Genomic DNA, 15,904 nt, shown 5'->3' with positions numbered 1-15,904 from the left:
GCTGGCCTTCGAACCAAAGGGTGCTGGTTCAATTACCAGTCAGGGCACATGCCTGGGTCGGGGACAGGGTCCCCAGTAGGTGGCGTGCAGAGGCAACCACACATTAATGTTCCTCTGCCTTTCTTTCTCCCTCCCTTCCCCCTCTAAAAATAAATAAATTAAATTAAAAACAGAACAAAACATACAAAAAACTCTTAAAGCTCAACTATAAGAAAACCTCATTTAAAAAACAAGTTAAAGATCTTAACAGACACTTCACCAAAAAAGATATACAGATAATAAGCATATGAAAAGATGTTCCACAGCATGTCAGATTAAAATGATGAGATACCACCACACATATATTAGAAAAGCCAAAACCTGAAACTGGATACCAAATGCTGATGAGGATGTGGAACAACAAGAACTCACGCTCATTTGCAAAATGAGACAATCACTGTGGAAGACAGATTGGCAGCTTCTCACAAACTACACATACTCTTATATATTCCAGCAATTGCACTCCTTGACACTTACACACAAGAACCGAAAATGTACATCCACACAACCTGCACATGAATGTTTACAACAGCTTTATTCATAATTGCCAACTCTTAGAAGCAATCAAGATGGTCTTCAGTAGGGAATACATAAATAACAGAATATTATTCAGCACTAAAAAGAAATGAGCTATCAAGCCATGAAAAGACATAGAGGAATCTTAAATACGTATTACTAAGAGAAAGAAGCGAATCTGAAAAAGCTGTATACTATATGATTTTAACTGTATGACACTCTGGAAAAGACACAATTATGGAGACAGTAAAATGATCAGTGGTTGCCGTGGCTTGGAAGGGATGAATAAGCAGAGCACAGAGAATTTTTAATGCAGTGAAAACACTCTGTACAACGCCATACTGATGAATACATGTCGTTATACATTTGTCCAAACCCACCAAGTGTACAACACTAAAAGTGAACCCTATTGTAAACCATGGACTTTGGGTAAATATGATGTGCCAGTGTAGGTTAATCAACTACAACAAACATACCACTCTGGTGCGCGGGGCTGTGCAAATGTGGCCAGTGGGTACAGGGGACATCTCTGTACCTTCCCTCCTATTTTGCTATAAAACTAAAACTGCTCTAAAAATAAAAGTCTAACTTTTAAAAAATCTCTTTCAGACCTACTAAATCAGAATCTGGGTATTTTTAACAGGTTCTTTGGCTAATTCTGATATGCACAGAGGGTAGAAATCATTGGACTACATGACCTTTAAGATCCCATCCTGGGTTACTAAATCATGCGCTGACATTTTTATATACTGACTAATTTCACAACAGCCTGGTAAGACACTTATACTACTGTCACCGTTAGAAAGACGGAGAGACTGAAGACAAGAAAAGCGAACTGCCTAAGATCACACAGTTAAATAAACAGCCTGGCCAAGAATCCAATTCAGGCAGTCTGTTTTAGTCCAAGTCACATGGTCTGATATGTTCAAATATTATTCTGTAGGAGACTTAAGGTGTCATTTCGAGAAACAAGTGCTAAAACAAAGCTGTGGTGGTGAGTATGCAGCACAGAGGGTAAGGCAAGACAAGGTTCACATTGTATTACCTCAGAAACAGCAACACTCAGACAACTGCACCCACCTTAACTGTGCCATCATCACTGCCAGTGCAGACGAGCTGGGGGCCCCTCCTGGCCGGGTAACATGAATTCACAAATGAAGTGTGTCCCTTCAGCCTTTTAACTCTCTCGCCTGTTTCACTATCCCACACTGCCACAGTTTTATCTGTGGATGCTGAGAAGAGCATACTAGAAGGTAAGGAAGAAGAAAAAAGAAAGTAAGTAAATAGATACACCATTAATCTATCTTTCCCACTTACCAAAATGTACCAAGTTCTTTTTATTTATTTATTTATTTATTTATTTATTTATTTATTTAAAAATTTTATTTGGTTACTTTTCAAGTACATTTTTTTTTAAAATTTTATTTAGTTATTTTTCAAGTACAGTTTTTTGTCTATTTTTCCCATCCCAGCCTCCCCTGCCCCTTGCTCCCCACCCCCCTCCCATTTCCTCCCCCCCCTTAGTTCTCGTCCCTGTGTCCTTCCTATTTGTTCCTCCCAAGTTCTTAAGATCATGGCCATGTTGTCCTCCCAACAGGCACATGAAGCTGGAATACCTGCCTCACCTCACACTGGTGCTTTAGATCCCAGTTATGAGGTCTCCCTGCGTAAAAATACTGTCTTCTATCAGTCCCCACTGATACAGTGCACATTTAACAGAGCAGTTTTCTCAATTTTTCCTCCTTTGTGATAGACAACACTTTATACAGAAGACGACCTCCCACTTGGAAACGTTTGATCACTCCGTGCTGCAAAAGAGAGACTAGAAATTCCTAACCCAATGGCTCAGCCACTCCTACCCTTTCTCTAAAAATCAAAGTTTTAATTTTGTTTAAGGATCATTCCTAAGTTATAATTATCTTATAAGGCTTCCTTTACTTAAGCATTAACAGGAAAAGTGTACACAAGGCTGTGCACCAATTGATTCAGGGAACCCGAAGGTTTTAAAGGCCAAAGGTGTAAACAATGAACGTTTACTGAAATACCTAATGGGATTAATTACCTTTGTATAAACACATTCCTATGTTATCTATGGTTATTCTAAAATTATGCAATCATTAAAGTGTTTGCAATAAATAGTACGTTACGTCAGATATGTTAGGTGAATAAAGTTAAGGAAAAAAAATCAGCAGCAAGACTGTAAACATAGCTCATAAAAACCATATAATTTTGAGTAGGAAAAAGGATTGAGAAAAATGTATCATAATTCTAACAGTGATTATCTTTGGACCATAGAAACATGGGTTATTTTTGCATTTTTCTGGGGTTTTTTTTTGAGTTTCTCAAAATAGTACTTTATTACTTTTATAATAAAATAGCTTATTTTTACAGAAAATCATTTTATATCTTAAGAAAACAGCCCTGGCTGGTGTGACTCAGTGGACTGAGTGCTGGCCTATGAACCAAAGGGTCGTTGGTTTGATTCACAGTCAGGACACATGCCTGGGCTTTGGGCCAGGTCCCCCGTTCAGGGAACATGAGAAGCAACCACACATTGATATTTCTTTCTCTTTTTCTCCCTCCCTTCCCCTCTGTCTAAAAGTAAATATATAAAAATCTTAAAAAAGAGAGAGAAAAAAGAAAAGTTTGTTTGAGATGCTGATATGTTAGAAGACAGAGGTGACATGTTGATAAATGCCTACATGCAACAGTATACACCTTACTTGGAGTGACAGTGACAAAATAAAGCAACTGCCCAAATGCAGCACTTTTTGATAGCATGGTCTCCTGAGAAAGAAAACTCATGGACGAAAGGTGAAAGGATGCTGAGAAGAGTTAGCAGAAGCAGCAGGTGTCATTCCACCAAGGAGAACACTCACCTGCCATCTGTGTTATAATGCAGCTCCATCACCGCTCCACTGTGTCCCTTCAATGTTGCATAGTTATCACAGTCACCATAGACATTCCACAATACTGTTAGGGAGACAGGGGTTCTGTGAGCATTACTAGGCAAAAAGAAATTTAGTACTGGCCATGGAAAGGGTATTTTATTTTGACATTTCATAAGGTAAAAAGTTACTTAGTGGATGTAATTTTTTTAAACCTTCAGTTATTTTACTATGATATTTATAGAGTTGATACTCACTATGGCTTGTCTCTTATAGTGGCACTTACGAAAAACCTAGGAAGCTGCAAATGACTTGAAGGTCATATGGCAATGACTATACTACAATTACTCAATCCACATGTAGAAGTACTTCTAACATACCAAGTGCTGGGGTAAAATGAGGTAAATGAAGAGACAGTTACTATCCTCAGACAGCTTGCTCTAGCAAGGAGTAAGTTTAATGAGAATTATTAAGGAGCACTCCTATACATAATAAGGTACATATATAGTTTTTCTTTTTGCTAATAAAATGTTTTCTAGTTTGTTGGATAAAATGAAGCATATCAATAATTCATGGATATTCTGCAAAGATGCCTAAGCCTTCCAGATGCTTGCCCACCGGAAAGTTTAAGGATCATAGAACCAGAACACCTGAATCAAAACACTGAACCTAAACTACAATACTTAAATAGTTATCATCCACCCTGAGGTGCAAAGAGCCAAAGGACTCATTTCATCTCACAATGCAGCAAATGATGCCAGAATAAAACCAGAGGCTTCTGTTACCTTCTTCGTCACTTTTTCTCACAACTCCCCTAAAGTGATTTCTTTCTAATTATTTTTCAAAAATGGGTGTTCCTAACTAGAAGCTGAGAATCTGGTAGCAGATCCTAATGTTGTACCGGTAGACTAACCATGTGGGCTGCCACTTTTAATCCCATATGCTAAGATTCTGAGAGTGAATCAAGAGAAGGACCTTTCACCTTTGGGGAAAAGTTATCTCTCTCTTCACTATTCCCACTAACTTGTTAAGACCTAGAATTCTTATCTTGCTAAATCAACTCAAGACCTGTCTCCATGAGAAAGATGTTCTCAAACTAGAGCAATTCACTTTCCAACTACTAAGAGAATTGCTTCTGTATTTACCAGTTGGACCCAAGAGTTCTATGACCAAGACCGTTCAGCATTTTCATGACCCTATTTTAACATGTTAGCCATGAAGTTTGTTATGTGATCAGACTGATACCTATTGTGGCACCAAAGGCTTTAAAAAATAATCATTATTCGACTGAAAGTAATTACTCCAAATAAAAAACTACTCCTTACATATCAGTCGGTCAAATCCTGCAGATGCTAAGGTGGACCCACTGGGGTGAAATTTGCAGCAGTACACTTCCCCTTCATGTCCCGAGAGAAGCATGATTGGTGCTTGAAGGGAGGAACACCTTGGAGGCCCCTAAACAAAGAGACATACAGAGTAGTTACTGCATAGCAGCAAAGGAAGCTGAAAAGTTGGGGGTGGGGGGTGGGTAGGGTGGGAGGCGGTAGGGAAAAGACAAGGGGAACAGTGAGAACTGCAACTTTTCTCACATGAAGTGTGCCTTCATTCTGATGCTCTCCTGCTCAAGTTTCCAGTGCTGGCCTCTTGTACTAACTTTCCTCTTCCCTCACTCAGCTTCTGTCCTGTAGCCAACCTTTAACTGCTTGAACATGTTAAACTCATTTCTGCCTCAGGATCTTCACACTGGCTGCCCCTCACAGTAATCCCCCTCCCCTACATTTCCCTGTGTTTGGCCCCTTTCAAATGTTTCCTGTTCAGGAAAGATTTCCTCAAACATTTCAAAGTCTTTCCTCCGCCACTGCAATGAAGGTTGCACCAACCTCCCCTCTGTATCCTGCAACCCTACCGTATTCCTCCTCACAGCACTTACATCAGCTGAAGTTACCCGCCTTCTGTGCCTGTTTACATATTTCATCTTGTTCCTCACTAGAAAAGCTCTGCAACTGCAGGGATCCTGCCTGTGGTGCTCAACACCATTTCCCCAATCTCCAGCTCATTTAACAAATGCACAAGTGAACTGAGCTTCCCAAAAGCATTGCAGGTTACAGGTTATTGGGAAAACAGACCACAGTCCTTTTCACTATGGTCTTGACATTAAGTCTTGGCTTGGGTAATACGTTGGAACCTGGGCTGATATTTGTACTTGTCAGATAGATGAACAAGTAAGTGCATTATCAGTAATTCCCAAATCTCTTTAGTAGTTTCCAATTTATTCATTTACTTAAAAATAGTATGTGCCAGACACTGGGAAAATAAAGTTTGTGTTCTAGTGGGAAGCAGAGAGAAGGAAAGAAAGCAAGTAAAACATATAGATGGTGGTAGATGCTATGAAGAAAAACAAAGCAGAAATGTGAGTTAGTGAGCATGGGGTATTGCAATTTAAAGGGGGTCAGGAAAGCCCTAATTAAAAGTGATATTTGAACAAAGGTTTAGAGGAGCTAAGTGTGCAAACCACCTGAACATTTGGAAGAATATTCTAGCAAAGGGAGCAGCAAATGCAAAGGATTTCAGGCAGGAGCATGGAAACCAGTGTGACCAGAAGAAGCCTGAGCAATGGGAAAATGACAGACAAGAGAGGTAAAGGCAAAGAGGACAAAAGGTTGTAAGGATTTGGGTTTGACAGTGAGTGAATTGGAGGGTCATCAAAAGTTTTCAGCAGAGGGTAACATAATCTGGAGTTTAGGGTTCCTCTGGCTGGAGTGAGAACAGACTGACCACGCTAGAGCACAGACAGGAATGCCAGAGGACCTTACTGCAAAAGTGCCAGGGGAGGTAGTAAGAGCTTGGAAGAGGAGGTAGAAGTGGCAGCAACTGTAGAGATATATTGAAAACGGTGCATGCCGGATTTCCTTGAGGAGTTGAGAGAGAGGACACGTATTTCTTTAGCTGAGCCTAACAGCACAAGACAGGTTGATCAATACTTCTTACAAGAACTGCGGTAAAGAACACAGGTTCTAAGTTTAAAATCTGTTTCTGTCGCTACTAGATCGTTTGTTTTTCCATGTACAAGATGGATAACAGTTCCTAACTCTTTAAGATTAGTGGAATTTTCATTTGAAAAAGGCACTTACTACAAGGGCTCAATGAATGCTATTATTCCGTTGTTAATAGTGCAGGAAATAGAGAAAAGCAACTTGCCCAGTCCCAAAGCGAGCTAGCATCACTAATTTCCTTCCTTCCTTCATTCATTCAATCTTCCTCACTCACTCATTCATTATCCATCCACCCGCTCTACACTCTTTTCTGAATGTTTATTCTATGCCGAATCCCCGGAAGATTTAGGATGCGCAAACCGTGGTCTCGATTTTGGGCTCAACGCCCTTAACTTTAATTCAAACGCCACCTCACAGGGAGGTCAAGACGCTGAGAACGACCGTCAAACAGGGAGACGTATGGAGTATCCGCAGGGTGCTAGCCGATTTTACAGTGTTTTTCTGCTTTAACTCCAGGTAGAGACTCCCGTTTCGCCCTGCAATGCAGGGAAAGGGCCGCTGCGGGATCACCCGGTGCAGCGCTTAGGGAAGAGAGGAAGATGGGCTGAGGGCCGAAGGCCGCCTGCTACTTCACTCACCGCTTGCAGCAAGGCTCCCGGCGCCGCCTGCTGCTGTCCCGCTCCGGGTCCAGACCCCGCCGCTCCCAACAGCAACTCATGCCGCGGCCTCTTGACTGGAACCAGCGGCAACTCTGGACCCTTACGCTTCTGTTGTTCTATCATGGCGGCAGCCCTCTCCTCAGCGCCGCCACGAACCGCGCTGACGCTCTCAGGCACCGCACGATTGGTTCCGACTTAGTTCTTCCCCTAGGACTTCCGGCTTGGAGAAGCCAATCAGCTTCCAATACTCCCCCTTGCAACGCCCTCCTGGATAGTCTCCTACTACTGGTCCGCTCTTGCCGATGTCACGAGAGTTCGGTTCCAGGATTGGTCGATCGACCTGGAGTCCCGCCCGAGCACGCTGTGTCTTGTGGGTGGAAGCGGGCTGACTGGGTTTTGGCGTTTCGCGCAATGCTGCGGCTGGGAGACCAGAACCTGACGCCTGGTAGGTATCGGAGAGGTCGAGGGCGGGCGCCTGCGGAATCTGGGGGCGGTCCATCGGTTGTGTGGGGTGAGCCTGGCCCTTCTCAGCTGCAGTTTTGACTGCAAGGGCTGGAGGTGGGCCCAGATGGCCCAGCTCGGGTATGCGGTAGCTTGGGTTCCTTTCTAGGCTGGAGCAGAGCTTTGGGGGTCTCTGTGGTTTCCTGGGGCCCTCGACGGCTGACTTCATGGAGCGCCTACCGTGTCCAGCCCTGTGCCAGGCGCCCCCAGGGAGAAAAGGCCGGTGTCCCAGCCTTCACTAGGGTCCTGTCTGAGGGGGCCGACTTGTTTCTGCAAGCCTTTTACTGGGCCTGCTCTGTGCCCCCGTGAGAGAGAGAGATGAAGGAAATGTCTGACTCCTACCTCTCCAAAGCAGTCTTGCTGAGAAATTTGGACTCATACCTGTGCACTAGGCCTTCTTAGTGGTCCAACTAATACTTACTGTGCAAAGCTTGGGAGATACATTGTGAGCCAAACATGGTCCCTGACCTCAGGGGGTTGAGTCTGGTGGAGAAAGCAGATGTTAAACAAAGTATCTGACTAAGAAATGTACAAAAAGTGCGACCTAAGAGAGGCCCTGATGTTCTGAGTGCCTGAAATAAGCAGCAAGACTTACCTGAGGAAAGACGCCTGAAGTGATACCTGCAGGGAGAATTCCAATTATGTAGATGGAGAGAGGCCGACCATTCTGGAAAGAACAACGTGTGCAGAGGCGCCGTGACAGTGGGAGGAAAATGGCTAAAAAGCCCGGAGGCCAGTGGGACCTGTACGCAGAGAATGAAGGGGAGTATGGTACAAGATGAAGCCGAAGGTGGGCTGAGCTCAGACCTTGCAGGACTTTGTGGCTTTTACTGGAAGACTGATGAGGTGGTTTTTTTGTTTGTTTGTTTTGCTTTTTTCTTTTTGTTGGTGTGGTTTTGATTTATTTTTTGATGGAGAGTGGGTGGTGTGGAGGGGGAGAGGGCTTGATCCCTCGGGAACTCAGTGGTGTGAGTAGATGGAGGGGAGACAGATGCATTTAGGTGACAGCTGTTGGCAGTGAGGACCGAGGTATTGGTGGAACTGCAGAGAGTTGGACAGATTCCAGAGATTTATAGGAGGTAAAATCAATAGCAGTTGGGGATGGATTGGAGTTAAGTAGTGAAGAGAGAGGACTTCAATGTAACTTCTAGGTTTCTGGCTTATGGCAATGGGGTCGTTTTGGGGGGTGCATGAGAAGGGGCAGGTCATCTTGACATCCAGAAGGCAGCTTAAAATATGGCATTGAAACTTAGAAAAAAATATATTTTATGAAATATAAATTTGGGAGTAATTTGGTGGTAATTGAGCCATAAATGTGAATAAGATCACTTAAGTCAGGACCTTGATTAGTTCTAACAAGTAATGGTCAAGAACAGGAGTGTGAGCCTACGGGCAAGAGAAGAAAGAGCTGGAGAGCAGGATCAGAGGAATGCTGTCTCAGAAGCCAGGAAATAGGCCTGGAATTTGTAAAGGAGAGGAGAGGGTGTGGAAGGTAAAGAAGACAAGGGGTCACCATGGATCCAGTTGAGAGGGTGATGGAGAAACTGAGTACATCAGTACTCAGGGAGCAGCCTGGGGAAGATGAACAACTTCCCCATTTAACAGAAGGGAATAAGGAAATGAAGGCAATAGATATAGGTTGTTTGTATGTTTGGTGTTGGTAAAATGAGTTCTTTTCTCATGACTCTTATTTTCTCTATAAAGTATAAGATGAGAAAACTTAGAGTAAGAGGAGGTCAGAGATGTGAGAAGATTGCAGATCATCATAGAGTATGGGGGAGTAGTTTACCAGAGAAATGTAGATATTGCAGAATTAAGAGCCCATTTGGAGTTGGAGATCATGATTTTTCCACCAGCAATATCAGGCTATTTTGTGAAGTCTTGGAGAAAGTGTATCCATGTATGGCAAGGACTGTGGATTTGGTTTGCTTAACACACATCCCATCTCTAATGTGCCTTCTCTTACTGAAAATTCTGGGACACTAAAAATGATCTCTGGGACTCCTTTACGCCTAAGATGGGAATTGAACGTGGAACTGAGTGAAATGTGCAGAGAAGGGCGAGAGGCATCCAGTTCTCTGGCAGGTACTATAGCAGAAGCAGTGAGTTTCTTTAGTCAAAGGCGTTCTAGTTTAGTGACCTTCTGCAATGATAGACGTGACTTTCTTGATTGTGGCAGACTGTGTGTGTGTGTGTTGGGGGGGTGGGGCTAGGCATTGTCCTGAGAGTCCTACTACCATGGCCTGTTTCTATAGCTCTTGTAGTAATTTCAGTAATCTACATAGTAACTGGCAGTCCTTTTCTGCTTTACCTAGCTAGAAGAGATTCTAATGTCTGCACCAGTATAAGGGTTGTGGTGTATAGGTGAACTGTAGAGACAGAATTAAAGGGAGGTCAAGGTCACTATTGTTTGAATAATAGACTGTGGAATCTAATCTGGAAAGTGAGGAAAGTGAAGAAAAAGGAGAGGAAAATAGAAAATAGATTGGAAGAAAATAGATAACAGATAAGTATTCTTTTTTTTTAAGATTTTTAATTTATTTATCTTTAGAGGGGAGGGGAAAGAGAGAGGGAGAGAAATATCAATGTATGGTTGTCTCTCACGTTTTCCTGCCGGGAACTGGCCTGCAACCCAGGTATGTGCCCTGACTGGGAATCAAACCAGGATCCTTTGGGTCGCAGGCCTGTGTGCAATCCACTGAGCCACACCAACTGGGGCCAGATAAGTATTCTGATAAGGTCAAAGAACAGTGTTCTCTGCTACGGGATTTTTGTTTTTCTTTTTTTTTTTCCTGAGATTTTACTTACTTACTTTTAGAGAGAGAGAGAGAAGGAAGGAGAAGGAGAGGGAGAGAAACATCTCTGTAAGAAAGAACTATCCATCCATTGTCCTGTACGTGCCCTACCAGGGACTGAACCTGCAGTTCCAGGTAGGGCCAGTCAGGGCCTTTCATTTAGTCTTAATAAAAAGTTGTCACCTTTCAAACCTCCCTGCTTCTCCCAGGCCCTTCTTCTCTTTTTTATTTTCTTAGTATTTTGAACCTAGTCACTATTTTAGCTGTGATCATACTGCATTGTAATTGGTCACCATTATCCCTACCAGATTGGAGGTCTTTGAGGACAAGGGACTATGTTGAAAAGGGTGGTTTAGTGGTCAGTGTAAATGGCCCTTGGAATGACCTAAGATTTGTCTCTTTCTAGCTATGATTTTGGACCCGTAAATTCATTCTTGTAATACAGGGACATCTACTCTGCAGACTTGTTTTAAGGATTGAAAGGAGGTTTATGAAGTGCTAGCACAGGGCCTGATTTATAAACATCAGTAAATGTGCTGAAGTGATGAATTTAAACTTACAATTTAAAATAGGGTAAAGTTAAGTACTTCAGTATTTGAGCAGACAGTTTTAAATTTATATGTACTTTACACTGTGCTAGGCACTGGAGATTTGAAGGATATGCTGATGTGCAAGATAGGGGCGTGCTCAGAAGATTTTCATAATCTAAAAAGGGAAAGCCCTGGTAGGTATGGCTCCGTGGATTGAGCGCAGGCCTGAAAGGTCTCTGGTTCGGTTCCCCGTCAGGGCACATGCCTGGGTTGGGGGCCAGGTCCCCATTTGGGGGCTTTGCTACAGGCAACAGATCGATGTGTCTCTCGCATGTTCTGTTTCTCTCCGTCTCTTTCTCCCTCCCCTCCCCTCTCTTGAAAAGTAAATAAATAAAATCTTTAAAAAGGGAAAAATATTTGTAAATGGGATTTGAATTTCATCTGTGTCATTCATAGTTTTCGTGATTTTGAGCAAGTTACTTAACCTGTCTTGGTTTTTTCATCTGTAAAATGGCAAGAAAAATTGCCTGTTTCGTAGGTCAAAAAGGGAATTAAGTTAGTCAAGACAGGTAAAGCTTTTAGGTTAATACATGGCAAATAGGAAGTACTCAAAAATTAGTAACTATTATTAGGGACTTGGAAGGGACTTTCAGGATTATTGGTGAAAAGAGCAGTGTGGGTAGTCGAGTTAAGTATCGGTCTTGGGGTGCGGCACCAGTGGGTCTCACCGTGAGCAGCCTTCATCAAGTCACTGGATCTCTGTTAGTTGATTTGCAGTTAAATAGTCATGGGCTGAATGAGCTCCCTAATTCCTTTCAGCTTTCATTGTTTGAGTCCATTTGTGTGTGTGTGTGTGTGTGTGTGTGTGTGTGTGTGTGCATGTTTTTTTTAAAACTCTTTTCTACTCCTTCTCTTTCCTGCAATTTTGACCATTTTCTAAAAGATTCATGACTAGAGTTCAGGAAAGAAGTAGCATCACTCTAAGATAATCGCTCTAGAAATTGGGTGGGAAGGAGGAAGTTTGGACCACTAGTTTGGCTTTTGAAAGTCTCCCATCTTCTGATCTATCCAGCATATTGTATGAAATTCAGTGGCTTCTTCTGCATTCTTTAGACCAGAATGGTTTCTTCTTTCTCTACCTTGGTTTGGCACACTGTAAGGTTCTGCTTACTCGTTCAAGAAAACTTGGGGTACCTACTGTTTACCAGTCATTGGGAATACAAAACCAAATGAGAAATGGTCCTGGATACATGTTTGGATGAATGAATGCACACCTGGCTCATTGTTGTCTTCTCCATGAATGATGCCCTCTTGATTGCTCCTCATTGGGACCCAATTAGTGTTAGAGCTGTACGCTACAAAGTTTAGGTGTGGAGTGTGAATTCTTTTTGAGGCCGTGGAGAATAATGGTAGAGAATAATGGCAGGCTCTGTAGTCATTCTGTCTCTGCTCATATCCCAGTGTTTTTACTTACCAACTTTTCTCAATTCATGTATGTAGGTTAAAGATGGATTAAAATCCCTTTTAATGCTCAGGGTTCTATCCAGTTAGTACCGTTAAGTAACAATAACAAATCTAAATCCAAACAATCTTAAAAACAACAAAAATCTTGGCCAGATCAGTTAAATGTGCACCTGAAATGATGTTTCAAAGGAGCTGTGAAGTATCATCAACTTAACATTGTTCTATGAACTTCTCTTTGCTTGAGAAGAGGGGGGACAGGATGTAGTTTTCTCCCATTTGCATGCACATTACAAAAAACTGAAACAATCACATTATGGAAGCACAGTACAAATAACATTTTTAATAAATCATTTGAGAGTTCAGTTGTTGACCTAATGCCTTATCACCCCTGAATACTTTAGTTTTCCTACAAACTAGGACATTCGTCTGTATAACCACAGTGTAACTACTAAAATCAGAAATTTAACATTGCTTTACTCAGGCCCGGCTTCTCCGGGCCTGAGTAAGGCAGTGGTCACTGATTGGTCACTGCTTGGTCACTGATTCCCTGTTCCAGACTGCCGGATGTATGGATGACCTCATCACCCCATTCCTCCCCACACTGGGTTGCTCTTTGCAGATTTCTTCCTCACTCAGCGTAGGCTTTGGCTTTTCTCTCTGCCACCATTTCCCTGCTATGCCTCCTATTCATTCTTTCCTTGCTCTGCCCCTTGCTTTGGGAAGGGAATGCCCAGTAATTGGGTCCTTATTGCTTTCCTACATAGTGTAGTTTAAAACATTAACGTAAAATGAAGTGCTTAAAGAAGATTTTCTGTTCCTGGAACTATCCCAAGGCAACACCAAATGGTGTATCTTAATCCTCGTCAATTTACTTGCTTTTTTAAGTCTATAGATATGATCGGATCTGACTGGACAATATTTCAGTGTTTTATAAACCTTTTTTTTTTAAGATTTTTAAAATTTATTTTTAGAGAGAGGGGAAGCCAGGGGAAAAGGGAGAGAAACATCAGTCAGTTGCCTCGCACACATGCCCCAGCCAGGAACCAAACCCACATCCCAGACGTGTGCCCTGACCAGGAATTGAACCAGCGATCTTTCACTTCATGGAATGTTTCCCAACCAACTGAGCCACACTGGTCAGGACTATTATAAACCTTTTTTAAAGCAGAATAACTTTATTTCCCCCAAATAAAATCTTACGCAGGAGCTTAATAGGTAAGCTGGATCAAAGCAGAATACACTGTTAAAAATAATTCCTCCTCCTGGAACCTGTACTTGCTACCATAGCCCACCCAGTGCTGGGAGGGCAAGTGTTAATCAGCAATAATCGACCTCTGCCTAATTTTTTTTATTTTCCCCCTTTAAATTCTATTTATTTACTTACTTATTGATTGATTGATTTGAGAGAAAAACATCGATTCATGTTGTTCCACTTATTTATGCATTCATTGGTTGATACTTGTATGTGCCCTGAGTAGGGATTGAACCCACAACCTTGGTGTATCAAGATGATACTCTTATCAACTGAGCTAACCGGCTTTCCAAATGCTTTGAGTGGGACCTCCCCCAATTCTGGTTTCTGTGAGATTCTGCTCCTTGCACCTTTGATGTAGAGGCTCTCTTCTGGTTGGTAGGCCTAGAGCCCTACTTCTTTGGCTTTCTTGAGCCCCTTGGCCCCTAGATATTTCAGAATTGACTTTTAAAAAATAAACTTGAATTCCCTAAGGAGCTTCTGAATAACCATCATAGAATCCTAATACTACAGAACACAGTATGACAAAATTTTTTTAATCTCATTAAAAAAATGGCAACCCTCTCTCTACTTTCCTGAATTGTAAACATATATTGTTACATTTCAGGGCATCCCTCAAAAATGCTGCTGGTTTCCTTCTTAAAGAATTGCATAGGATTTCTCAGGCTACTCTTCTACAGAAGGAGCAAACAAGAGAGCTTTAATCTTAACTGCTCGTATTCTTATCCCAGCAGAAATAAGCCAGAAACAGCTTCTGGCTGTTTCCACTGTCATTGTTCTTTCCACAACCTTTCTGTCGGAGGAACAGGTGAGACTAAGACGTGCATTTGAGCTCATTTAGATATCCCACCTGCTGCTGTCTTTATGCATCTTGTACCTCACTAATGCTCTGAGAGTTGGAGGGATGATGGTTTTTTAAAAAAAATACTATATTTTTATTTTGAAAAATTAAAAAAGGTTTTATTTATTTCTAGAGAGAGGGGAAGGGAGGGAGAAAGAGAGAGAGAGAGAAACATCATTGGGTGGTTGCCTCTCACATGGCCCCCACTGGGGACCTGGCCTGCAACTCAGGCATGCGCCCTGACTGGGAATCAAACCGGAGACTCTTTGGTTTGCAGCCTGCACTCAGTCCACTGAGCTACAGCAGCCAGGACAGAAGGTTTTTGGATAGAATTCTTGACCTCAGATTGGTGACTTCTATTCTAGGATGTGATGTGAGAGATGCTGGGCAGAGGGAAGGGAAGGAGGAGAGTCGAGACCGTGTAAGTGGGAAATGGAAGGAAGGATTCAACCAAGCCATGGTACCTGGATTTAACCTGCTTATCAGCTGTTTCTTAAGAACTGACAAATCTGCTTGCCTTCTATCTGTGCACTATTAGCAGAGTAATAATACACCCCTCTGGCTGACCTAACCCAGAAAGAGCAAGTTTATGATCAGGCTACAAGGTTGTCTTATGGAACTCAAGGACAGGGATGTTCCTGGGCGTTGGGTAATACTGGAACCAGGATTTGGAAGGTTGACAGGATTTCCTTTCATTTCTGTTTCCAAGGCAGTTTAGTTAATGGATGGTGATTATAAATCAGGAATTGTTAAAAAAAAATAGGGCCTTAAGTCATGAACTGAAAGTAAGGGGTGGCAGTTAGGGTTGAGGAGAGAAGAAAGTTTTCCTTATGAAAACTTAAGGAAAAATAGTCTCAAGTCTTAATGGTGCCAAGTGTAATTGGGAGGAAAAAAGAGAACTAAGGACAGTATTGTTAGATTTATCTTTATGTGGCAGTGATCTATCCAGCAGAGTAAAGGGACATGGCTGAGAGCCACTACCTTGCTAATTTCCCCTCTGTTTAAAACCAGGAGGCTGGTCAAGAGCACCTCTAAGGAAGGCCCATTCAACTCCAAAGCAGTAAGACTTGTTCCCAAGGCAGACTGTCACTTAGGAGGAGCTTGTTAGAAATGTACAGTCTCAGGTACCACCTCAGAATTGTAATCTGTATTTTAACCTGATCCATAAACTGTTATATGAATTTGGTATCTCTAACAACGGGTTATTATGTAGGCATTAAAAAATATGTGTGTGTATATTTGTATGTATGTAAGAATTGCTAAAATATGTTAAGAAAATGGCTGTTAATTAATGATTGATTTCATGATTCTATTAAAAAACACTATATACAAAAAAGTGTAAAAGGATATAAACAAAATTGAATTATAAATTTTTTCTTCATTATTAATATACTGTCTGACCTTATAAAATGAGCATGTGTGTTTT

The 15,904-nt window shown here is 42.0% G+C and overlaps 2 protein-coding genes across 2 annotated transcripts in view; one reads left to right on the top strand and one right to left on the bottom strand.

The window, feature by feature from the left end:
* The window catches only part of SNRNP40 (small nuclear ribonucleoprotein U5 subunit 40), a 30,490-nt gene extending 23,225 nt beyond the window's left edge, over positions 1-7,265 (bottom strand). Inside the window, exons 1-4 of the mRNA XM_037149678.2 lie at positions 7,075-7,265; positions 4,769-4,898; positions 3,435-3,528; positions 1,636-1,801 (exon numbers count right to left, since the gene is read on the bottom strand). Of these exons, the coding sequence (XP_037005573.1) occupies positions 1,636-1,801; positions 3,435-3,528; positions 4,769-4,898; positions 7,075-7,218 (534 nt within the window). The 5' untranslated portion in view covers positions 7,219-7,265. The remainder of the gene's footprint in view (positions 1-1,635; positions 1,802-3,434; positions 3,529-4,768; positions 4,899-7,074) is intronic.
* Positions 7,266-7,454: 189 nt separating this feature from the next.
* The window catches only part of ZCCHC17 (zinc finger CCHC-type containing 17), a 52,085-nt gene continuing 43,635 nt past the window's right edge, over positions 7,455-15,904 (top strand). The window contains exon 1 of the mRNA XM_037149592.2: positions 7,455-7,540. The gene's annotated coding sequence lies outside the window, so the exon portion shown is untranslated. The remainder of the gene's footprint in view (positions 7,541-15,904) is intronic.

Source organism: Artibeus jamaicensis, unplaced genomic scaffold (assembly GCF_021234435.1).
Source record: "Artibeus jamaicensis isolate MK-2021 breed Jamaican fruit bat unplaced genomic scaffold, CSHL_Jam_final scaffold_847, whole genome shotgun sequence".
NCBI lineage: Eukaryota > Metazoa > Chordata > Mammalia > Chiroptera > Phyllostomidae > Artibeus > Artibeus jamaicensis.
Note: the sequence above shows the minus strand (reverse complement) of the source record. Positions and strands in the feature narration are given on the sequence as shown.